The sequence below is a fragment of the Lynx canadensis genome, chromosome X (genome assembly GCF_007474595.2).
Source record: "Lynx canadensis isolate LIC74 chromosome X, mLynCan4.pri.v2, whole genome shotgun sequence".
In the NCBI taxonomy this organism is placed as follows: domain Eukaryota; kingdom Metazoa; phylum Chordata; class Mammalia; order Carnivora; family Felidae; genus Lynx; species Lynx canadensis.
In genome coordinates, this window is record NC_044321.2 from 108,826,274 (window position 1) to 108,850,627 (window position 24,354).

At 43.6% G+C, this 24,354-nt stretch overlaps 1 protein-coding gene across 3 annotated transcripts; it reads right to left on the reverse strand.

Moving 5' to 3' along the window:
- Positions 1-398: 398 nt before the first annotated feature.
- MOSPD1 (motile sperm domain containing 1) lies at positions 399-23,720 on the reverse strand. 3 transcript variants are annotated; one of them, XM_030306390.1, is made up of 7 exons: positions 23,595-23,720; positions 12,330-12,824; positions 11,388-11,645; positions 11,201-11,276; positions 8,805-9,022; positions 4,091-4,252; positions 1,172-2,066 (listed from the first exon to the last, which is right to left on the reverse strand). In XM_030306390.1, the coding sequence occupies exons 3-7, from the start codon at positions 11,539-11,541 to the stop codon at positions 2,035-2,037; spliced, it is 642 nt and encodes a 213-aa protein (XP_030162250.1). In that variant the 5' UTR covers positions 11,542-11,645; positions 12,330-12,824; positions 23,595-23,720; the 3' UTR covers positions 1,172-2,034. The 3 variants fall into 3 exon arrangements, with proteins under 3 accessions (XP_030162249.1, XP_030162250.1, XP_030162252.1); XM_030306389.2 differs by lacking the exon at positions 12,330-12,824 and having other exon boundaries at positions 399-2,066; XM_030306392.1 differs by lacking the exons at positions 12,330-12,824; positions 23,595-23,720 and adding an exon at positions 20,469-20,505.
- Between the last annotated feature and the right edge of the window lie 634 nt (positions 23,721-24,354).

Sequence of the window (24,354 nt, forward strand, 5' to 3'; positions counted from 1 at the left end):
TTTGAAGCATGTGACTCTTACCTATTAAAAAAATCTAAACAAATTAATTCCCTTGGCAAATTAAGAAACTTAATACATTTTAGCTCACATATCTCACTCCTTCTTTTTCCTATTTAACTCGCGGGAATAGGAGACAGCTTTAGGAAACAGGAGACTAAAACTGAGTTCCTCAGAGGTAACTCAAATAAAATGTGGAAGTCAATGTGAAACTCAGGAGGTCTCCATTTTCTTTTATTTTTTAAAAGTAATTTTTGTCCTTTACAACGGGTTATCTCACACACACGTGTGTGCGCTTGCACACAGACGCACGCATGCGCGGATGCACACACGTGCACACACACACATACACACAGAGGACTTGAAAGGGACAGAGAAACAAGGATAGCCTCCAAACATAATTTTTTTTACAAAGTTCAAAATAGATTACATTTATGTGCTTTTCAGTCATTACACAATGTCCAGACATGATCCATTTAATGATTTATCTTCCCCAAATGGTTAAACAGTGAAGATTTTCTCTGAAAGAGTATACGTAGCTTTTACTTTAGAAGCAAAGTACTATTTCCTGCAAAAACCAACCTCAGGCATACATTTTGTGTTTATGTACATTCCTTGAGAATACTACAGTAGCAGGTGCAGAAGTTTGTTCTGTAAAAAGATCTGAAAGATGATTTTCAAGAGACTCAAGGCATTGTGCTCTCAGATAAAAATCCTAAGTCAAGGGGCGCCTGGGTGGCTCAGCTGGTTAAGTGTCCGACTCTTGATTTCGGCTCAGGTCATGATCTCACAGTTCGTGGGTTCGAGCCCCGCGTTGGGCTCTGCGCTGACAGCACGGAGCCTGCTCCGGATTCTCTTTCTCCCTCTCTGCCCCTCCCCTGCTCGCGTGCACACTCTCTCTCGCAATAAATAAATAAACTTAAAAAAAAAAAAAAAACCCTAAGTCAAAAGATCAGTTATTATGATAAGAACAGTTCAAACTGCATATATATGGTTAAAGATCAGAGACGCTACAAAGAAATGTAAATAGTTGTGCTTTAGGGGCTTTTTTTTTTTGGTAAAGTTGTTTTAATAAATACAAACTTAAAAAATATCTCCGTGACTGTTATAAAATAGACACGTATCAAGGATTTTGTATACTTGGCTTGGAGTTTAAAGGTGAAAAACATCTCCATATAAACCACCCGGCATCTGGTAACCCCAGACTGGGCTAGTTGCTTACAGTCAGGCAAAGGGCTAGGAAGAAATGATAAGGTGATTTTTTCCTCCTGTTAACAGAAAGCATTATCCAGAGGTAAAGGCAGGGTGAACCAATTAACTAAACAAATGCCTACCTTCCTTTAGAATTCTTAGGCCAAATAGAGAAGTCACCCTAATTCTGAGGGTTGCAAAAACCCCCACATGCTTTGTGTTTGGACCACAACCTGTGCTGTAGTTCACCAGATGAATGAAATATGTCTGGTCTCCTGTGAGATCCTAGGATAGGATAAGCATGATCTCTCAGCACTTTATGCTTTTTCTCTTGGTGCCCTCCACACATTAACCGTGAAACTTATTTTAGAAACACCATGGCAACTGTTTATAATGAGAGGACAAGGTATAATTTACATAGGAACATTGATGTTTGTAGTTAGGAAATGTCATTTTACATTTAAGCTGGTCAGTTTGCTCTTTCAGGCCTTTAACTGTGAAGGACATACGACCTTAATCAAAGTAAATTAGAAAAAAAGATGAGAAAATAACAGATGGTTAAAGTCTTTTGCATAATCGGTTTAGATATAAAAAGAATTTTTTCAAATAATTTCCTAGGCGTAATTCAGAGGCATCCTTGCTGTCTGTATCATAATGTGCTAGAGTCCTTCAAATAAAATTATAGAGTAATTTAAAATATATATTATACGTTTGCAATTATACATTTGCAATTATTGTAAATCACTCAATAGTTTGTAGCATGTTAATGGAGTGAAAGAGATAAAAGGCAGTCCACATTCATATTTGCAAGATAAATTTACTTCAGAAGTCAACTGAATTCCTTGCTCATGTTCTAAGTATGGCCATTGTGATAAGACCTGAAAGAAAAAAAATTGAAGAAAAGTTAAAGCCGTGCATTTTACATGATCTTCCATTCAATAAGTAATTGTTTAGGCCCCAATGAGCAAATAAAATACAGCACATGGACAGGCGCGCTCTACCAAGAATTCAAAGTCAGTGTGAACAGTTGATATTATACAGAAGAAATCCAATTTATAGCAATGGGCAGTCACTGGACAGATTTAATTAAATCACTAATGTCTGGCCATAGCTAATTTTTTAACCATCAAAAATAGCTCCCGCTTTATCCAGTCACATCAGCCACAATAGCAGACACGGCATTTTCAAGTATCAGTAAAGCCCGCCAACTTCGTCGACAAACACATTCCGAGCCCATCCCGGGGCTCTAGGACCACAAAGAGACAGAAGCATAGTATTCCTGTTTGGCCTGTCTCTTTTGAAGAGACTCCATACGTAAAACCATAAAAATGTAATAACCGAAGAATATGCTCAGTCCTAAATAAGTGGCATAAGGAAAAAAAGTGAGTGATAAAGTACAGAGAAGGAGAATAATTGCGTAGGACCGGGGCAGTCAGAAAAGGTGCCCCAAAAGGTAAAGCTGAGATAAGCCTAAAAGACTGACAGGAATGATAAAGGAGAATGCGATCGGCGGGCATTTCAGGTGAGGGAAGATGGCAAGAGCGAGCACAAAGAGGTTGAGCGGACTCTCAGAATGAGCTTTTCGGGGAATCAATAAATAATCCAACAGGCTCCGATCCAGGATTTATCCAGGGCATCAGCTAGACAAGATTAGCTCAAAGAAGTCGCAGAGTGTGGAGAGCCTCAGATGCCAAACTGTGGACTCCTACTTCTTCCTATGGACTTGGGGAACCACTGAAGGCTCCTCAGTAGGGAGTGGTGGCTGTAAAACCAGACCAGAAGGGAAATCGGTCTAACAGCAATGTGATGGAGCATTTGGGAGAAAATAAAGGGCAAGGGTGTGTGTGGGGGGGGAGAATAGGAAGAGAAGGGACACAGACAGAAGGTAGGGTGTCATATTTAGAAGACAATTTTTCAATTAAAAAAAAAAGAGACAAGGGGGCGCCTGGGTGACTCAGTCGGCTGAGCGTCCATCCGACTCTTGATTTCAGCTCAGGTTACGATCCCAGGGCTGTAGGATCGAGCCCCGCACCGGGTTCCATGCTGAGCATGGAGTCTGCTTAGGATTCTCTCTCTCTCCCCCCTTGCCCTACCCGCTGCTCACCTGTGCTCTCTAAAAAATTTTTTTAAAAATTAAAAAAAAAAAAAAAAGAGCATTCCAAGGAATACTGAAAGAATACTGAAGACTTGGCGTCTCAGAAGAGGTGCCAGGAGACTACAAAGACAGGGTCTGTCATCACCAGAACCCTGATCCCGACACGTGGCAGGTACTGAGTAACTGTTCGGTGAAGCTAATTATAAGATTTCAAGCTAGGATGGCTGAAAGAATAATTTAACAGGAAATATGGGAACGGGCTTAAAGAGAAAGGCTCACGAGGTTCAACAAGGCTGCAGTGTTCACCTAGGTCACTGTATGCACCACGTCGAGGTGATTCCCTACAATCAATTCCTGGAAGTAGAAATGCTGGATCGTGGAATACATGCATTTTACATCTTTTACATGTCTTATACCATTGAAAGTCAGCAAAATGAAGATAACTGAATACAGTATTAGGTGCTAGATCAATAGGCTACAAAGAACTAATTGTAGGGGCACCTGGCTGGCTCAGTCACAAGAGCGGGCGACTCCTGATCTTGGGGTCATGAGTTCGAGCCCCACGTTGGGTGTAGAGATTACTTAAATAAATGACCTTCAAAAAAAAAGAACTCAGTGAAAGCCAAAAATTAAATCTTAAAGTGCACGTTACCTCAACACCTCAACACATGCTTTTGAAGCAATCTTACCTGTTTTTCTAAAAAAAAAAAAAAAAAAAAAAAAAAAAAAAAAAATTAAACAGGTGTCAGCACCACCGCCACCTCTGAGCCCACACATAGGACCCAAATGCATCCTCCAAACACTTACCTAAGATATAAGCAGCCACTAATTTTTGATTCACACTTAAGTGGAGGTAGAGAGGCACCAGCGATTCCACATCCCCCAGCGTAGGAAGCATCAAAGCCGCAATGCACACCACTCCCAGGAAGACAGTCAGTAAACTAGGTCCTGAAGAGACAGTTCTGTTTTCTGTAACAAGACAAATATCCCCGAGCCTGCTTGTTTGAAAAGGACTTAAGACCAAAGTTCTTCACATAAACTGCCCACCACTCACCAGGATTCTGGTTCTGTCTGACTTCTCTCTTTCCCCAACATTTCCATTCCATGGGGACCTATCTGCTGGACTTATCTGGAAGCCCATAACTGCTGGGCCATTACAGAATAGAGTGCTGAAGTGGCATTATGAGGTAGCGAGCTCCTGCCGAAAGGTCACCGTTCTTACCCCACCCCCAACCTCACCCTAATCAGTTTCACCCCAATGTATTTCTTGTGTCTACTCCATTTTGGAGCGCACTGCCTTCTGAGAGCATCTTAGGTAGGTCTCCAGACAAGTGTGGTCCTAATAACTGTAGCATCCTGCTACCATTTTTGAAAATGTTTAAAGCAGCAGAAAGGCACTACTTGAATGTTTTAAAGCTACCCGTGAAGATTCTTGTCCTCTGCTCTACCCCATTTACAGCCAAGAAGAAAGCAAAAGCAGTATCTGGCAAGTATCCCGCTAAATGAAATAAACCAGTCACAGAAGGACAAATACTGCATGATTCCACTCACGTGAAGTGTCTAAAAGGGCCGAACTCAGAATCGGAGAGTAGGACGGTGGTTGCCAGGGACTGGGGGGTGTGTGTTTAAAATGGGAGACGCTAATCATGGGCATAAAGTAAAATGAGTAAGTTCTAGAGATCTGCCGTACAACATTGTGCCTATAGTTAACGCTACTGTATCGTGCACTTAAAAATGTGTGAGTAGGGCAGATCCCGTGTTAAGTGTTCTTACCACGATCAAATAAAATAAAAAAAAAACAACACGATCAGGCCTGCTATTCGACAGTTCTGGCTGTATGTGTACAATATTCATGGCCATATTTTTAAGAAACCCAGTAACAGTACATTCTGTCATCTAGCTTTTCGCACCACCCTTCTTTCATTAAAAGGAATAGCCAACAGCAACACAATCTGGTGTTTTATTCATGAAATAACGCTGCTCATTTTATTATTAAATGCAGCTTTTCTAAATTATTAACACCTTAGCTGTTGCATGAAGTTTAATGGAGCCTTGCCAAAGCCACACAGGTGAAAACAAATTCAGATTTTGTAGTGATTACTGCTTGAGATGAAACCATAGCATAAATACCGAAAAACAAGTCTCATGTTAGTTAATAAATGAAATATCTTTATATCTGCTGCAGAGATAGGCTTTCAAGGAAAACATTTGTTTGTGAAAACTACACTGCTGGCTACAAACCCACAATAAAGATCATCTCAAGGAACTTTTAGTATTTAGAAAAATTCCAAAGACATTTGCATAGATGCTTGAAATCTTTCAAAAGGGAAATTGCTTTTTTGCTGAAACTCCAAGATTGTTGCAAAGGTTTTAGATGGAGAAAACAGTTTCCTGACCGGTCCCATCCCCCCAGAGGGAACACGGTTAAGGCTTGATATAGATCCTTTTGGATTTTATAAATACCCATATAAACATGTAAAAACTTTTTTTTTAACATAAATGAGACCATAATATACACAGTGTTCTATAACTGTTTTTTCCTCTCCGAAATATATTTGAGCCTCTTAGTAGGTCAATGTATAACCATCTATCATTCCATCAGATCCTTGTAAATAAATGCCTGCCTGGCATCCCATCTCATGAACGCTCATAATTTAATCAATCCCCAGTCGATGGACTTTTAGGTCATTTTCAGTCTTTCACTGTTACAAACAGTAATGACGACTGTAATTTTCTTAAGCCAGAGGGCACGGACTCAAACACTGCATAGACAGGGCAGTTCATTAGTAATATCATTAAGACAGACTCACTAAGGTTCAGCTGCATCTTTTCAAAACATCTTCCTAATAAACCTGGGCTGTGGTCGTTTGTAAAAGTATGCTTTGTGGGTTTCTCTTAAATTTCTGTTAAATGAAAAAAATGTATGTATGAGTGTATTCACGCACATAGACGAGGTCTGGAAAGTAACACGGAACACTTACATAAGCAGATCTGTGAAGTGTGTGGGACTGTAGGTGCTGTCTTCCTTTTTGAATTTGTTACTGCTATGTCTTTTCTAGTACAATCAACTCGAGAAGACATTTCTCATTTTTACTGCCTTTCAATACATTTATAAAACCCAAATCTTTCACGATCTAGCCTTTGACCATTTTCTGGCTGGTTCGCGGAGGCTCACAACGTTGTTGCCCTTGTAATATGTCTAATAAACATCTTTCTGAGCCAAAGATGTGCAAAAATAAGGACAGTTCAAAACCTCCCCCCAAACAATCTCGATTCGTTTCAACATTTCGGTTTAGAGAAACTCAATGAAAAAGTGTAGAATTCTACATACTGGAAACCAGACATAATTTACTATGAATTTAATAAACAGGAGAAGCGACAAATACTACTTTGTCAACATAGACTCCATCAGTCACCCTTATACTCTATTAGAGAAGAAAACTTTACTTGGTTTCCTGCCACATTAGAAACATTGGGGTAACTACTCGCTAACTGGACAGCTCGGTCAGGACTTCATATGGGGCTCTACTGCAGTATCCCCTTTGCTCTGAAGACTGGCGAGAGCCATGGAAACCTTGTAAGACAAAGAAAACCAAGCCAACAGACCCTGCCAGATGAGAAGTCCAGGCCTCCTAGTGAAGGCCACGTACACACTTCCTGTGTAACTACCCTGTGCCGGGCACTGTGCTAGGTGCCGAGGACATGACGGTCAATGAGACAAGTAAGGTGCTTGCCTTCCTTCAGCTTCCCGACATGGCTGGCTTAGAGAGGTTTTTTTGTTTTCTTTTCAAAACAGAAATCACCTCATTCATTTACCTACTTTGATTTCACAATTACAAGAATTTCCTAATACACTTCAGATACCAAAGGATCATTATCAAAGTAAAATAAGAATAAAATGCTCAATTAATACACGCTGTAATTACTTAACCTTTTAGGATGATTTTCACCAGAACTGTAATAAATTTTAAACTAAAGGAAATACCTATCTATCGACAGATAGATAGATAGATAGATAGATAGATAGATAGATAAAACTGAACTTTTAACCCTTATGTTTTTTGGCTATCAAACTGGTCTGTTGGGGACCTGGGTGGCTCAGTCGGTTGAGCATCTGACTTCGGCTCAGGTCATGATCTCACGGTTTGTGGGTTCAAGCCTCATGTCGGGCTCTGTGTTGACAGCTCAGAGCCTGGAGCCTGCTTTGCATTCTGTGCCTCCCTCTCTCTCTGCCCCTCCTCTGCTTGTGCTCTGGTCTTTCTCTCTCCCCAAAAAATAAATAAACACTAAAAAAAAATGTTTTTTAATACAATAAACTGGTCTGTTAAAAACAGAAATGAGCCAATTATGCATTTATGAATTTAACATCAAAAAACAAATACTCATTATATGACTCTTCTCATTCTACAGAAGGCATTTTACAGGGGGAATCTTGCATTTCATAAATATTTATAAGTCAACTTCGCAATACTGATCGGAGATCAAAGCGACATTTACCAGAGGTTCTCTTTCAGCTTCAAAAGCTGAAAATCTGGTCCTGTCCGTCCATGACAGTTGCTGAGAAGAAAGCAATCTACTGGCTGCTACCTAGTCCCTGGTCTTGGTACAGCAGAAAATCTGGGCACTGCCTGCATGGACAGAGAAGACTCTTGCCTACAGTAAATCAAAGAGGCATTACTCCCTGTGGTATCCAAATAAACACTCTAGGATGAACAAACTGATAGGGATCTGTGAATTAATGTAACGACAAGCAGATTTGTTTTTAATTCCTCATAGATAATGTTGCAATTTCAAGGACAGCTGCTATCACATTCATCTATCACTATCAAAAAGTTTCCATGTTTTTCTATGGAAAATTTTATCTTCCTCCTCTTATAATAGGGTTGGAAGAAGATAATGAGAAGTTAAGAGGGAGGAGGACTGATGTCCAAAGAGTTGAATATGAGGATAGTGTCAATGTTGAAAGAATATATCATAACGCTTCTGAATATCTAAGCTGGAAGGAAATGAGGAATGGAGAGGGATTCAATTAATAGCCCACAGGGGATATTATAATCTACTTAGTTTAATTAACTTCAACTTTAATGAGATTTTTTTTTTTCAAAATAATATGAACGGTGCACCAAGCTTGGCCTATTGCCAAACACAATCTCTCTCCTTCTTCGAACTAATTAAATGAGAAAGGATACGGGAAAGTCACAGAAACAAAAGTATATAACTGCCAAATTGCGCTAGCCCCATCGAGCGCGGTAGCTGCATTCTCAGGCCACACACATGTAAAAGGCCATGGCAACCCTGTCCTGACGGCCTCGGCTGCTGCCGAGACGCTTTCTCCCTGTTTCAAGGCTAGCTCGAGGCCTCTTGCTTGACGTTAGGGTACCAGATCTCTAAGTTCGGTTTGGAAGTAGTTAATTAGGTTTAAGGGGGCAGATCATTTTTCTAGTAATGATTCTTAGCTCCCTGTTTTCAAGTTAGACATGCATAAGACCTCCAAAGGGCTTTCAAAGCAAACCAAGACTACCTGGTTGAAAGGACTGCTCAAAAAATAAACTTTCAGTTAAATGTTCCTTTATCCTTTTTTCCTCTTCTTCCTTTTGTTGTTCTTTTGCAGACGGGAGAAGAGTAGCCACAACCTCTTTCCTTCCTAAAGCCTTCCTCTGGCTTTGCTCGGAAACTTGGAGACGGAATTTGTCCGTTACACCATAGTGACAGGATCGAACGTCTCTATGACGAATCACACTGAAAACATTAAAAAATAAATGCTGTTTAGGTTTCTGGGGGCCTGTCAAACGGAATTCAGCCAGAGATTGCATACAAGAGAACATTAACTGACTTATACCCAAATACTCAAATACAGAAATTGGCTAATGATGTTAAAACAAAATCACAGCATAGACCAAAAGGAAATGGGTGGTTCTAAAATACTCGATGAAAACACAGGGCGCCTGGGTGGCTCAGTCGGTTAAGGGTCCAACTCTGGATTTTGGCTCAGGTCATGATCTCACAGTTCATGAGACTGAGCCCTGTGTCGGGCTCTGTGCGCTGACTGCGCAGAGCCTGCTTGGGATTCCCTCTCTCCCTCTCTCTCTGCCCCTCCCCCGCTCATGCTGTGCAATCTCTCACTCTCTCAAAATGAATAAACTTAAAAAAATGTTTTAATAAAATCTCTGATGAGAACACATACTCTGCAACATAGAATAAAACTCTTAAGTGGGGTGCCTGGGTGGCTCAGTTGGTTAAGCATCGGTCTCTTGATTTCGGCTCAGGTCGTGACCTCACAGTTTGTGAGTTCGAGCCCCGCATCCGGCTCTGCGCTGAAAAGGCTGCTTGAGATTCTCTCTCTCCCTTCTCTCTGCCCCCACCCCACTTGCTCGCTCTCTCTCTCAAAATAAATAAGTAAATGTAAAAAATGTTTTTAAAGTCTGAAGTAAAAGAAAACATAGGTAAAGAAAATTCCTTTTAGCAATGGCCTTTTTTTCCCCTTGATATCTGTGGGCAGCAAAAGTTACTAAATAGGACATATGTAAGATGGTTTCTTCCTCACAAAAGTCTCATCGACTTCTACTGACAACTTATCATTCACGTAACAAACCTCACCTAGACTCAGAATTGCAAGTCTATGCACACAGGTAAAAACAAGCAATTGAATAAGTAAATAACCCAGTATGACCACTGTCAACCAGAAGGCTAACCAGAAGGCTGACAACGCACTTCCGTGTTCCTCTGAAAAGAGTCTAAAGCACTTCAATTTTTATGAGAGTTATCTGCAATTCCATTTATTTTGCTTCGTTGTTAATAGAGAACACAAACCGATTAGGTCAAAGATAACACATTTATTTGGCAAGAGACTACATTTCTTTGGAGTAGTCCTTTGCTTATTGTGCATTGAATGAAAATCAAAAGAAACCTGTGAAAACACGTCCTCTAAAGATATATCATCTTACGGACAGGAGAGGATGAAAATGTGTCCGGACAAAAAAACACGTGTGCTTCTCATTCTCATGGAAGATTTAAACAAATATGGTTTACTCGGTAGCTTAAATTAAGAGCTGGTCAATGGCGGGGCGCCTGGGTGGCTCAGTCGGTTGAGCGTCCGACTTCAGCTCAGGTCACGATCTCGTGGTTCACGAGTTCGAGCCCCGCGTCGGGCTCTGGGCCGACAGCTCGGAGCCTGGAGGCTGCTTCGGATTCTGTGTCTCCCTCTCTCTCTGCCCCTCCCCCGCTCGTGCTCTGTCTCTCTCTCCCTCTCTGTCAAAAATAAATAAAACATTAAAAATTTTTTTTTAAAAAAGAGCTGGTCAATGGATCCATCTGGTCACCACTGGCTCCAAAGTGAAAATTAAATATGAACAGCTTGAACAAATAATCATTTATCTGACACCCTAAGACGAAATTATCTGGAAGAGCTCAGATAACCTTTTACAGATGAGCAGTCACACACTTCCTTCCTGTGTGTATAGATTAACTTCCAGGCTTATTAGCTGAATCATTTCAGATGAACTCACATTACCATCGTTCTGTGAACGTAGTGTTATTCGTTTCCCAAATGCCGCTATAATAGGATGTTCCGAAGAAAGCTAAATTCCCTATTATAGCCAGAGAAATTTAAAAGAATAAGTCAGAAGTTTACCTTCATAAATGACCCTGCTCTGACTAAAAGCACAACAATGAGGAAATGTTCGTGGAAATATTAACACACATATCAGCTCCAACACCATGAAATACTATTAAGTATTTGGTCAACCCGTTTGGAATCTTAGGGACTTCTTAAGAATTTTGAGACTAAAACTTGCAGCAGAAATTCAAAATATATCACATGCCTATGTGGGAACGGCTTCAGGACGAGAGCCTTTTCAAGTTAAACACATAAATATGAACACACTTAAAACATGTTACCAGGAAGTGATTTCGACTTACATATCCACACAACACTGAGGCTTTACTGCACCTGCAGCATCGACGACAACATACTTATTTGGAGTAGTACACAAAACTGAAAGAAAAAGTCACAATGGCCATTAGTGTTTTTTAAAAATTAGTTTCTATAAGTAAAAAATTAGTAGGGACTAGTTAAAACTCCATGAAATAGACCTGGGAGACTCACCTTTGAACTTTAAGGCAAACTCATAGGGATTATACAGAGTCAACACTTGCTTATGTGTTGACTGGTCATCTGCATAAAATATTAGCTCCGTGGGAAACACAAAAACAGGAAGATTTCCTTCCACTAACTCTGGCTGTCTTTTTTGTTGATGCATTGGCACTGAATCCCCCTTGCTGCAGCTTCTGTTTTTACAGTCTCAAATCTATTTTGGACTTTTCTTAAGTCAGTTAGTTAAAAACTCCAAAGCATTTTGGCAATCTAGAAAGAGAAGAAGAGAGAAGGAAATCGAATGATACCTGTTTTCATTTGTTGTCCCTCCACAAAAAAGCATGTTCAGCTTGCATTAAAATAGGTCCCCAAATCATTTTAAAGATACCTTTTGACTTTTCCTCTTGGCCTCCTTATACGGTTAGTACCAAACTATGCAAAGAAATTTACACACACTCCTTCACATTCAAGATTTCAACCTATGATAAATTACATAAATGCTAGAATAAAGAAAGAAGTGTTTCTACCTCAAATTAATCACCCTCTTTCAAAGAGGTGCGATCACGGACAGCACTCTTTTAAAACCTCGGATTTCTTAAGAAGTGGAATAAATCAGGGGCGCCTGAGTGGCTCGGTCGGTTGAGCATCCGACCCTGGATTTTGGCTCAGGTCACGATCCCAGGGTTGTGGGACTGAACCCCATGTCAGGCTCCACGCTCAGCATGGAGCCTGTCTGAAATTCTCCCTCCCTCTCTCTTTCTCTCTCTTTTTCTCCCTCTCTGTCTGCCCCTCCCCTGCTCGCACTCCCTCTTAAATAAACAAACTTCTCTAAAAAAGAATAAATCAAGTATTGTCACAACTGACTTTATGTGAGCTAACCAGACTTCTTAAAGACTAAAAAGTATAAAACAAAGGAAGTTTCCGTGATTTGTGGGAGAAAAACATGAGACTTACTTTCACACTCATTTCAACCATGCTTTAGTTAGTGCTTTCTGGCCGCATGGGTGGAAGAGTTCTTTTCATCTTTTTTTCTACCGAAAACCCAAGACAAGCAAAAATGTCTTGAAAGGAAGCTGAATATCCAGACTTGTTAAGGAGTCCTTGGGAGTCTTCTATGAAAATTCAAAGTCAGTAAATAGGCTGTGGCATGCAAGTGGCACTGTGCCTCCCCTCCTACGTCAAGTACACAGGCTTCGTGAGAACTATTTGCTTCCAACTTAGAGACCTTTTGGATTCCTTCTGGGGTTCTCGAGTATGTTCTGAATAGTTGTGGCTGGCAGAAGTCTGACGGTCTGGTGTGTGTGATGTTTCTGTGTTTATTTCTCGGGCTAATTTTAATCAACAACGTTCCGACTTAGCTACCGTCCTAAGAATGTGGCTTTTGAAAATGCAGAAGCTGGAACGACGCGATCACAGGAAATGTCTGATTTTTCACTCGGTAGAGCATACCTTTAAAATAGGCCATACACCACTTAATACTTTGCGTTCAGGTTCCCACACAGTCAAAGAGAAATAGAACAGAAGATTAAGCTGTTTGGTTTTACCAGCTATCAGGGGCCTGGGTGCTGATTCTGCCTGAGGCCTTTCTAACTTTTATCAAGGAAGATACTGTGTAATCATGGATACACGTTTTTATTCTTTCCTTTCAGTTGAACACCTGTTATAAGCCAGCAACTATGTCAGGGGCTGTGCAGAGATACACAGAGGGCCCTGACCTCAAAAGACTCCAGTCTAACTGATGGAACAATATTTAATCTACCCCTGTCATGAGGCATACCACTCTATATAAAAGTGCTAGGCATTTACAAGACTACCTGAGTTAGTCTTCCTGGAAGAGGAGCTAAGGGACGACATTTGAGGTAGTTCCTAAAGAAAAAAAAGATATATACTTCTGTGTCTGGGGGGAGGGTGGGGGCCACAGGTAGGAAAGGCTCTCTGACCTAGGGAACGGCCTATGCCAAGTCACAGAAATGCAGAGGTGAGGGACAACATTGGGAAGGTCATAATCTCCAAGCTTTCCCGGATCATCATTTGACTTATCCTTACACTTTGTGGCACACATGTAGCTCATGACAGCTGTGGGGTGGTTTTGGGTTTGGGGTTTTTTTGACCAAGCTGAAAGGGCCTATTGACATTTCTATTAGTAATAACATTTAATATGTGTATAATTCATAACAGATTACAAACTTTTTATTAATTACACATACTGAATTAATTAATACATGCAATGCTTTTAGCACTTACTGTAGGCCAGGCAATGTTCTAAGTGTTTGCTGGGGTTATTAAATGAGGAAGAGACTAGACAGAGACAATAAAGTCAGCAGGCCTCCTGCCCTCAGTCCGGCGTCTCCACTCTACCAAACTGTCCGTTGTAATACAATAAAAGTAAGATCATTCTGAGGAACATCTGGTGAAATCATTCTAATTTTGAGTTTTTATTTGCCACGACTTTGTCTTTTCTTTCACGACTTTTCTGTCTGCTAAGAGCCATACACGTTTCTGTTTGGATAATGTGCTCTCAGAAGTCTGGCATATTGTTTTTGACAGAAAATAATTAGCTCTATTACTTGCTTAGTAAGCTTGGCTATTAGAAACAGAACAAACAAGTTTGCCCTCACTAAATAATATTCAACATCTCATTCTGAAACTATGTTAGGATGAGAATTTCGCTGATGGTAAAAGGTGGGATGGCCTCTGATTTATGGAAAATAGGTTAGTCGATAAATGTTGGTAAAACCAGGAATCCAACTAGGGGGAGGAAAATAGTTGAATTTATTCCTAACACCTTGTAAAATTCTAAAATTTTATTAGGGTAAATTCCAAATGGATCCAAGTTTTAAATGTAGAAAAATAAAACCATAAAACACCAGAAACCATGGGTCATTTTTTTAATATAATCTGAGGCTTTCTAACAACCAGAAACCAAAATATATTGATAAATTCAACTATATAAAAACTCTTAAAACACTGCAAGACAAGAAAACTTTTAAGCAAAGCCAAAAGAACATTTTCAATCACAGGCCATGTCTAACTCCCCTACTGTATGTAGAGGAAATATAAATCACTATGAAAAAGCACTCTATAAAAATGAGCAAATGCTACAATATTTTATAGAAACTGACATACTGGGTGCTGGGTGGCTCAGTCTGTTAAGCATCTGATTTCAGCTCAGGTCATGATCTCATAATTCAGGAGTTCGAGTCCCACATCAGGTGAACACAAGCCCCACTTTGGGTGAGCCCTGCTTCTGTGTCTCTCTCTTTTCTCTCTCTGCCCCTCACTTACTTGAGCCCTCTCGAAAGAAAGAAAGAAAGAAAGAAAGAAAGAAAGAAAGAAAGAAAGAAAGAAAGATACAAATTGTTTTTAAACTTACCAAAGGCCATGTAACTTCACTCACAAGAGAAATACAAACTAAAGCTATACTGAAACACGTTATTACTTGTCAGATTGGCAAAAATCAAAAAGTTTGAGGGGTGCCTGGGTAGCTCAGTCAGTTAAGCATCTGACTTTCGATTTCGGCTCAGGTCCCGATCTCACGATCCCCGATGCGGGGCTCGATCCCACGCTGCTGGCAGCGCAGAGCCTGCTTGGGATCCTCTCTCCCTCTCTCTGCCCCTCCCCTGCTCGTGCGTACATGCTCTCTCGCTCTTTCTTTCAAAATAAATAAATAAACATTTAAAAAACATTTTTTAAAAAGTTTGATAGCACATGGTGGAAGCAACCAGGCACGCTCTTAACATTGCTGACAGGGCTATAAACTGGCTCACTGACTATACCTGGTAAGAAATGAACGCACATGTCCTTGGTGCTAGAGACTCTGCTTCTAGGAATTTATCCACCATAAATATTCCTCTTGTGTGAAATTATGCATGTGGAGGTTTTTTAATCCTCAGTACTGAGGATTAAATAATTTATGTGAAGCACACAGAACAAAGCCCAACACTCAATAAGGGCTAGCTGTCGTCAATAGTAAAAGACTGGAAACAGCCCAACTGTCCATTAATAGGGGAGTCATAAAATAAAGTATGATACAGCCAATCATTGGGATACGAGGCGTCTGTCAAGAAGAGGCAGCTCTGGGGGCGCCTGGGTGGCTCAGTCGGTTAAGTGTCCAACGTCGGCTCAGGTCGTGATCTCACGGTCCCTGAGTTCGATCGAGCCCCACGTCAGGTTCTGTGCTGACAGCTCGGAGCCCGGAGCCCGCTTCGGATTCTGCGTCTCCCTCTCTCTCTGCTCCCCCTGCTTCGGATTCTGCGTCTCCCTCTCTCTCTGCCCCTCCCCCTGCTCGCGCTCTGTCTCTCAAAAATAAACAAACATTAAAAAAACTTTTTAAAAAAAGAGGAGAAAGCTCTTTGTGTAGTGTGGATATGGACTGATCTTCAAGGGTAGTGTTAGGTGGGGAAAGCAAGGCACGATGCAGAGTATAGAGTATGCTGCCGCTTGTGTGGTAGAGGGACATTTCCTGGCCATGGGGTCAAGTATCTGTGGGAGGATAGCCAGGGCGGCCCCTGGAGAGACAAACTGAGTGGCTGGGGACAGGGTTGGAGGGGAGGTTTTCTCTGGATGACTTTTTGTACCTTTTGAATTCTGAACCCTTAAATACCTATTCAAAAGTTTAAAACAAAAATTTGAGGGGGCGCCTGGGTGGCTCAGTCGGTTAAGCATCCGACTCTTGATTTCAGCTCAGGTCATGATCCCGGGGTTGCGGGGCTGAGCCCCACATCAGGCTCTGCACGGAGCATGGAACCTGCCTGAGAGTCATTCATTCTCATTCTCCTTCTCTCTCTCTCTCTCTCTGTCTCTCTCTCTCTCTCTCTCTCTGTCTCTCTGTCTCTGTCTCTCTCTCTCTCTCTCTCTCGGTCCCTTCCTCCCTCCGCCCTGAGTGTGCTCACTCTCTCCCTAAAATAAAAAATAAATAAAAGAAAATTAGATTAAGTTATATTAAATTAAATTAAAACTCGCATTAAACAACCACTCTACCAGGGCCTAATTCGGAAAAGGTGCCAGTGTTGAAACTCAAGAAGGAATTTAGAAACAATGTGTGACAAATCTCCATTAATTGCATTTTCCAATTCATGATCCTTTAATAACGTTGAAAGCCCTCAACTGTTAAATACAACGACTGCAATTCTTTAAAATAATTTTTTTTTAATTTTTTTTAATGTTTATTTTTTGACAGAGACAGAGCATGAGCGGGGGAGGGGCAGAGAGAGAGGGAGACACAGAATCGGAAACAGGCTCCAGGCTCCGAGCCGTCAGCACAGAGCCCGACGCGGGGCTCGAACTCACAGACCGCGAGATCATGACCTGAGCCGAAGTCGGACGCTCAACCGACTGAGCCATCCAGGCGCCCCTAAAATGATTGTATATGCAACAGAAACACATCACAGTGAGGAAAACAAAGGTTTAAGATGGCTGGCAACCTGAGGAAAACGTGCAACGTTCTGTTACACAGGAGTAGGACACGCTTTATAAATCTGGGAAGTCAGAGTTAACCACACAGAACAAGCACTAAACTCTTGCTTCGAACCCTAGGGGGAGGTTCACTGGCATACGTCGGAGTGCAAGTTTTGCTAGCTGTCCATAATGGCTCAGAATTCTTATCCTTCTCATTTCGAAGCTTTCTCTCTACGAGTTGGATACGTACACCTTTTCCCATGAATTATGAATAGGCTGTCCATCCCCCAGTCACCATTAAAGAAAGAAGTGTTTCGTCGGCTTTAGCACTTTATTATTTCTTTTTTGTAGCCCCGTTCCCATTTCGCACGTACCTTGGCTAAGATATAAATTGCCTCCCGAACTCCAACCAATGGAAACCGGAGAGGAATTAGCACCAGGTCACCAAGGGCAACGTTAGAGACTTTGCCAACAAACATAATGAAGCCTAACACCTGCCTCTAACTGATGGTTTTCCAGAGACTAACGCTTTCTCTTTGCTTCGGTCCATATCGCAAAATGATAAAGTGCAAAAATTCTGGGGGAGAGATGATATACTAAAGCCGGTAAAGCCTCACTACAGATCGGTTGAGGAGGTCGCTTTCCCCAAATCAAAGACACACCAAGTCAAAGAATGTTAGCTCTCAGCCCTTCTCATTTGACCCAAGAGGAGAGCACGTCCAGGAGAGTTAAGGGACTTACCCGAGGTTGCACAGGGTACTGGTGGCGAATCTCTGGTCTCCAGACCCACACTTCCCTGTACAGTAACCATCTCCTCTGGGTCTCATTCCCAAAGTCCTGCCTCCGGTGCGCTCACTGTCACACGTGCCCTCCTCTCTACAAAATCTCCCTGCTTTTCCAGGAGAGAAGAGCTCTCAAAAGGAGGATCCCAAATTCAAGTCCCGATGTGTGTGTGTTTCCTTTTCAGTTTTACAAAGAAACCGAGAGCCGATTTCACTTACTAAGTTGAGCACGCTTTCTTTTCCGGGTTATGAAAGAACAGTTACGGCTGTCAGTAGCTATTCACTAGGGCATGGGGACCCAAGGTTTATTTTATTCTTCCTCTCTGGACACCAAAACGTTCTGCATTCTTCAAAGCCTACTTCAGATTTCCCCTTTGTGGTCTCCCCTCTACGTCCCTGATCTATACAGATCGCACTGATTTTATCACGTGATCTTTTACTGTACTTACTGTATTCGTGGCATATCCTGACATTGGCTTTGTGTGGATTACTTCTGACGGCCCAGACTTCAAGCATAATGCCATATTGTGTTTCTGTGGGTTTTTTGTCGGCTTGGGTTTGGGGGCATCCTACATGGACCCGACCTCGGGCACTTAGCAGCTTTGCCTACGGGCGTCTACTGATAACAGTCTCCCCCATCAAGGAACATTCCTGTACCTCACAGCTGAGTGCACTTTGTCCATAAAAGACAGGGAAAGGATCCCAGTTAAGGGAGCAGTAAATCTATGGTGGCTGCTTGCCAGGGGTTCAGGTGAGAGAACAGAGAACACGCGCTCCCAGCTGTCTCTCCCCACACCTCCCGCCGCTCTCCTGCCCCTCTCCCTTGTCATCAGCCCTGGCTCCTCAGTGGCCGCCTAGGTTCCCGAAGAGCCCCAGCCTTACGGGGAGACAGTGCAGCTGGCAGCTGGCGATGCAGGAACGGCCTTGTCCTTTCCCTCTGTACAAAGGCACAGGGATACAACCATGAATGAAAATCTGAAAGAAAATCCGATGCCTGTACACCACCTTGTGACCAGTTTGTAAACTACTCTCTCTCTCCCTCCCTCTCTGTCTCTCTCTCTCTCTCTCTCTCTCACACACACACACACACACACACACACACACAAAAGTCTAAACACATAAAGTCCTCACACACTCTCTACTATCAGTCCAGGGAGACCGGCACCCCCCCCAGTGTGATTTTTTTTTTTTTTTTCTGTTTTCCTCCCTTTCGATTGACCAGAAGGAAAAGAGAAGACTCGGAGAGAAGTGGGAATTTCCAAACCGTTGCCCACTACAGACTCAAAATGGAGATTGCAAACAGAAACCACTTTAAAGGCATAGTGTCATTTGCACCCCCCCTTTTGGGGGGGACACGGGAGGCTGTGAGAAAATCAAATGGAGTAAGTGGCCCTTGGGGATTCTTGTGCAGAAAGTGGGTTGAGGTTTGAAACGGTTAAGGATAACCTGAAGCAGACTTCCCCAGAAACAAGTGAAGTGACCCGTCTGCTTGGCTCCAGTGTACCGGCTACGGACCCCCTCTCTCCGGCTCTCGTGTTTACTCTGATCAGGGTTCGGGCTCCACCCCTGGGCCCGCTCCCTTTTATCTGGGCACAGGAACTATCTCCTTTTGCCATATTTGGTGCAGGCCTGCCAGTGGCCAGCTAACTACTAAACAGTTAAGAGCAGTGAGTTCTTTTGCTCTAGTCTCGCCAGTGTTAAAACCGCTTCTTCCTTCCCATTTCATCGACTCGGCTCTCTTCCTCTTTAAATTTCCAGTACTGTCTGTTAGGATTTTTAAGGGCTGGTACGTTCCTGAAGTCAGGTGTCTCACAGGCACTGTTCTGCTGTTCACTATAGGTTAAATGGTTCATTGTACAAATATTAGGCTATTTGGTTTTTACACATTTTCTAGGTTTTCCACGTACTTTGAGGTCTTACCGAAGTAAAAGACTTCACAGCAGTCTATATACTGTAAAAGCTGAGTAGTGTATGTTTTAAGATTAAAAAAAAAAAATAAAGATGCCCTCCAGTAGCATCTTTTTAAAAATATTTTTCTTAGGGGCGCCTGGGTGGCTCAGTCAGTTGAGCGTCCAACATCAGCTCAGGTCATGGTCTCGTGGTTCACGAGTTCAAGCCCCGCATGGGGCTCGCTGCTGTCGGCCAAGACCCCACTTCAGATCCCCTGTCCCATCCCTGCCCCTCCCCCGCTCACGCTCTCTCGAAAATGAATACACATTTTTTTAAAGAAACACATTTTTCTTAAACTAGTTATTTCCAACCTTTGTTTTACAAGATCTCAGGATCTTCCGTTATTTCGAGATGTATGTGCAATTCTCAAAGCGAAATCCCTATTAATCCACATTAATTACTTCGTTATATGAAATACCTATGTTGCTACCTACGGCACTCTCCAACGTTTTAGAGTCACAAAGTCATTCAAGGACCATTAACTGAGCACTTATTATACGCTAGGCACTGTGCTAGGGAAGGTGGAGCAAGGATGGAAACATGGTCTCCGCCCTCGAAAAACTCCGTCTAGCACAAAAACCAGATATACATAGTAATTAGGGTATCATGTGACCGCGTTAAAATGCCGGTGGATTAAAAAGCTCTAGGGGCCTAAAGAAAGTGACGGTGTGCCTTAAATAGGAGTTTGCAGTGGGAGTGGAGAGGGGGGTGAGTTCCCGGAAGAACATGTGTCGAAGCACGAAAGGGACTCTTAAGATGAAGCTCTGGCACTGCGTGTGGTTAAAAAATAGCATGTATGGGGGAGTGGCAAGGGATGGTGAAAAATCCTGTAAGCCACGTTCGGGGGTGTAGACTTGATCCTGGATGCCCGTGGTTGTCAACATGTGGTACTGGGCCGGCAGCAGCTTCACCCGGGATCTCGTTAACAAGGCAAATTCTTGGGTCCCAAGCTAGACCTACTGACCCAGAAGCTCTGGAGGTGGGGCCCGGTCACCTGTGCTTTCACGAGCCCTCCGGTTGATTCTGACGCAGGCCGCGCTTGGAGAACCACGCTGCAGGCGATGAGAAGATGCTCTGACGGGTTTGGAGCAGAGAACTGCCCGGATAAGATCTCAAGCAGGAGCACCGGTTGCCGCCGCCGGGGCAAGCACGGCTCCCAACCCCGGAGCAGTTACAGGAAAATACAAACAACGCTTGAAAATACAAACAACGCTTGAATGTGACAGGAAGAGACGAGGACCCAGATGAAGGCAGTAGGAATGGAGAGGAAACAGAGTTTAGAGATCTTTTACGGGTGGCCCAGATTCAATCAGGTGCCGAGGATATATCCATACAAAGGTGTGACTGAAATGGTTTTTAGATAAAAGCTGCAGCCTTGCCGGAGGTATCAACCACTCACTAGGCGTTTCCTGAAAGAAGTGTTCCACGCGGTCCCTAGCAAAAGGGGAGGTGGAGCGCAATGTCTGTGTTTCCAGTGGCAAAAACAAACGGTGCCCTGGCTTCCACACGTGTCTTCCGGTCAGCTGGGCAGTTTGACTTCTCACTGGAAGTCAGTAAACCGGCATTCATAGTAACATAAAAATCTTTTGTGAGTTTGGTTAGTGTGAATCCAATCCTTGAGACTGACTGACAATTTCTGGATGTGCTGGCAAAATTAAATTTCAAGCGCTGAAAAGCTGAAAATAGGCATCGGTTCCGGTGATCGAACCAACCAAGGCACGGACGAGGTGAGACCCTGCTAGAGCCTTCTTTTCATCCTAACTTCATCACTGATCACACAGTCCACTTAATTCAGGAAGAAGCTGGAATGAATGAAAGAATCACTTTGTACTATGCCCGGAAGGTCAAGAAAGTCGGGTGTACCTGTTATTTCTAACTTTGGAGGCAGGATTTAGCTGAGGCTAAATCTTCCATTTCCTGATCGAGAGGTGACAGGGACAACCCACATGGCTAATTTACCTAATGAGAATTTGAGCACAATTCCTATTTCTACTAGGACTCTGGATACCTCTCAGTATGTACCGTATGTTTTCCAGCTGATATCAATATCTTGGCTTATTTGACCAACTTATTTTGTCCAAGAATAGTTCCCGATCAAAAACTGCACTGTTTTATGGAAGTTGAGAGCAATCAGGCACCCTGGAGATTAAAACAAAACTTCCATACTATAGATGAGGAAACAGAGGGCCTCAAAGAGCAAATCACTTCATCTATTTATTGTAGGGCAAGCTTTTCCAGAATACTACAAGGTGGCCACACAAGATTCAGAGCAACACGGATGGATAATCGGTTCGTGTAAATTTTAGACAACATTTAAAATTCCTCTATTTTCCACCTTAAACGTTTTAAAAACAGAAAACGAAGAGTAGCAGATTACTTACTTTATGGGGCTATTAGAGGATGGGGAAGCTTTTCTTGTAGTTTCTCGTTTTCAGAAACTAGAGTTAAATGTCAAGACTTCAGGAGAAAAAAATTAAAAATTGGGGAAGAAAATGTGCATGAACAATTCAAGGAGGGAAACATGCATTCTTTTATAAGCTACCTGTTCTGTTTTCTGTCTTTGCCTACAAAGGGGTAACTTTGCACTGAATGTTGTCCATCACATCCAATTACATATTACATGTAAAGGGAATCTATCACCACTACCCCTAACAGACTTGAGAAACTCCAGATTTTCCAACATCCTGGTATTTGAGTAAACCTCGTATTTTTGAGAGCTCTAGAAATGCTTCAGAAACTAGTTTGATCTTGTATGCCGTTTGGGTATGTAGACGTGAACAACTTGAAAGGCACATTTTGGCCCCGTTTCCTGTTTTCCAAACTTCCCACTGCTTTCTATCAAATATGTATGTAATCTAAAAGTTGGTGTTCACTCCCTGGTCAGTATCCTGTATATAGCATTTTACAGGCAGATTTCCAAGCACTTAAAGGAAATGTGGACACGGTTTTCATCATCAAGAATGTATTAAATTCCAGGTGTGCCCTAGCTGAAAAAGTAGACTTTTCCCCTTCTGTCTGGAATTCACATTAAGAACGCAATGCATTCCGATAGAACAGGGCTGCTTTTTAGGCAAGATCCAAAGGATCCCATTTTCCAGGTCTGCGTCCATCTCTGATTCCCCTCAGAGGTCAACAATCGGGACCGTTTTTCTTAGTTGCCCTCTCGCTCCCCGCTGTGAGGTCTCTTAGACTCTACTCGGGCAGAAATGCAACTTCAGTCCGGAGAGGGCAGATGTCAGTTACTTCGAAACCGCAGAACATTGATTAAGGGCTGGAGGGCAGGAGAGGGAGTATCAAACGGTCCGTTCTAGGACTTCAGCTCCACCTGACTGGGGCCCAGCCTTTCCAGCCTTCGTCCCCACACCGGCCGGCTCCATGTGAAACCGGTCATGTGAGCCTGTTTACAGCCGAGCAGCTGGTGCAACCATCAGGATCCGTGCGGAGGTCCAGGAAAGGGGACGGATGCAGGCCACGTACCCCTTCCACTACCGCCCCCCGTCACTATTCCACGAAGGCGTTCGCTCTCCCTCCCTGCCTCGCCACCCCACTTTCACCTCCCTCCGGCCATCCCGGGACGCCTCGCTCCGGCCCCATCGATTTCCTTCCAGTTGCTCGCCGGGGGGGACCGACTGGGTGGGGGGGGAAGGAGGAGTTAGGGCGAGGTCGGTGTCACCCCGAATGGGGAGTCAACCTCCCTCCCGCAGTCCTCCTCGAAACATCCGCCAAAGAGTTGTCCCTGGAGTCGCATCCCCGGGGCAACCGAACTCTGCCGGGCAGGCACCGGGAGGATCCCGAGCCTGCTGCCTCCGCCCGGGCACGAAAAAGGCACACACGGGCCGGCCCGACCCCGGAGCCGGGATCCGCGGGCGGCCGGGCAGCTGACAGTCAGAGAAGGGGCAGAAAGGACTCCATCTGCCCGCTCCCACCTCCCACCCGCATCCCGGCGCCGCGGAGCCCCGCCGTCAGTCGCAGAGCCAAGCCCGGGGGTTGGGTACGGCTCATTCTTTGCGCGGGGTCTCGCGCCAACGTAACTTCCACGTCTTCCCGAAGTCGGAGGAAGTGGGTGACGGGACGGGGGGGGGGGACTCACCTCGGCAACACCGGCTCCTCGGAAAGCAGCTGCGACTGCTCCTCCGGTCCTTTGTCAGCGTCTCTAAGCTGCACTGCCTGCTGGGATACCGGAGGACTCAAATGCCACCTCTCTCCGCCCTCGAGGATGAGCTGCGGTTGGGGGTGGGTGGGAAGAGGGAGAAGAGGTGGAGCCGGGGGCGGGACCGGAGCCGGGGGCGGAGCCTCCTTACTGCCACCTGGCCTCCGGAGTTTCTGAGTTTCTTCCTAATCCGCGCTCCAGATTTCTTCCTGCTGCCTAGGACCTGTCCTTCCTCTTCCCTCCCCTCCCCTCCCCTGCTGCCGCCCCTTGAGGAGACCGGAGACTCTTACAGAGGGTCAGCTCATCTCTCTTTGCACTTGTCGGGCAGTCACGCTTGATTCCCTCCCCCTTCTTCCCTACACACACACACACACACACACACACACACACACACACACACATATCCATCCATCCCGTGAGTACCCAAGGCTAATTGATTCTACCTCTGAGACACGTCTTATTGACCGCCTTTCTCCACTTTGTCCTCAGTGCTATGGGCTCCGTGCAGCCCCCATGACTTTTTGCTTTGGAGCTCTACAGTAGCCTCCCGGCTGGGGTCTCTCCTTCCACTCTTGCCTTGGCTCACGCCATCTCCCAGACTGCAACCAAAGGGATTTATCTTACCTAAGATGTATAGGTGACCTGTTACTTATCCGCTTAAAACCTTTCAATGTTAAAAAAAAAAAAACAAAAAAAAACC

Coding starts and splice junctions, on each gene's coding strand:
- MOSPD1 (XM_030306389.2), bottom strand. CDS start 11,541: ATGCATCAACAAAAAAGACAGCCAGAGTTAGTGGAAGGAAATCTTCCT. Junction 11,277..11,387: donor GTTTGCCTTAAAGTTCAAAG/GTGAGTCTCCCA, acceptor TTTTTCTTTCAG/TTTTGTGTACTACTCCAAAT. Junction 2,067..4,090: donor AGTGGCTGCTTATATCTTAG/GTAAGTGTTTGG, acceptor TTTTTCTTTCAG/GTCTTATCACAATGGCCATA.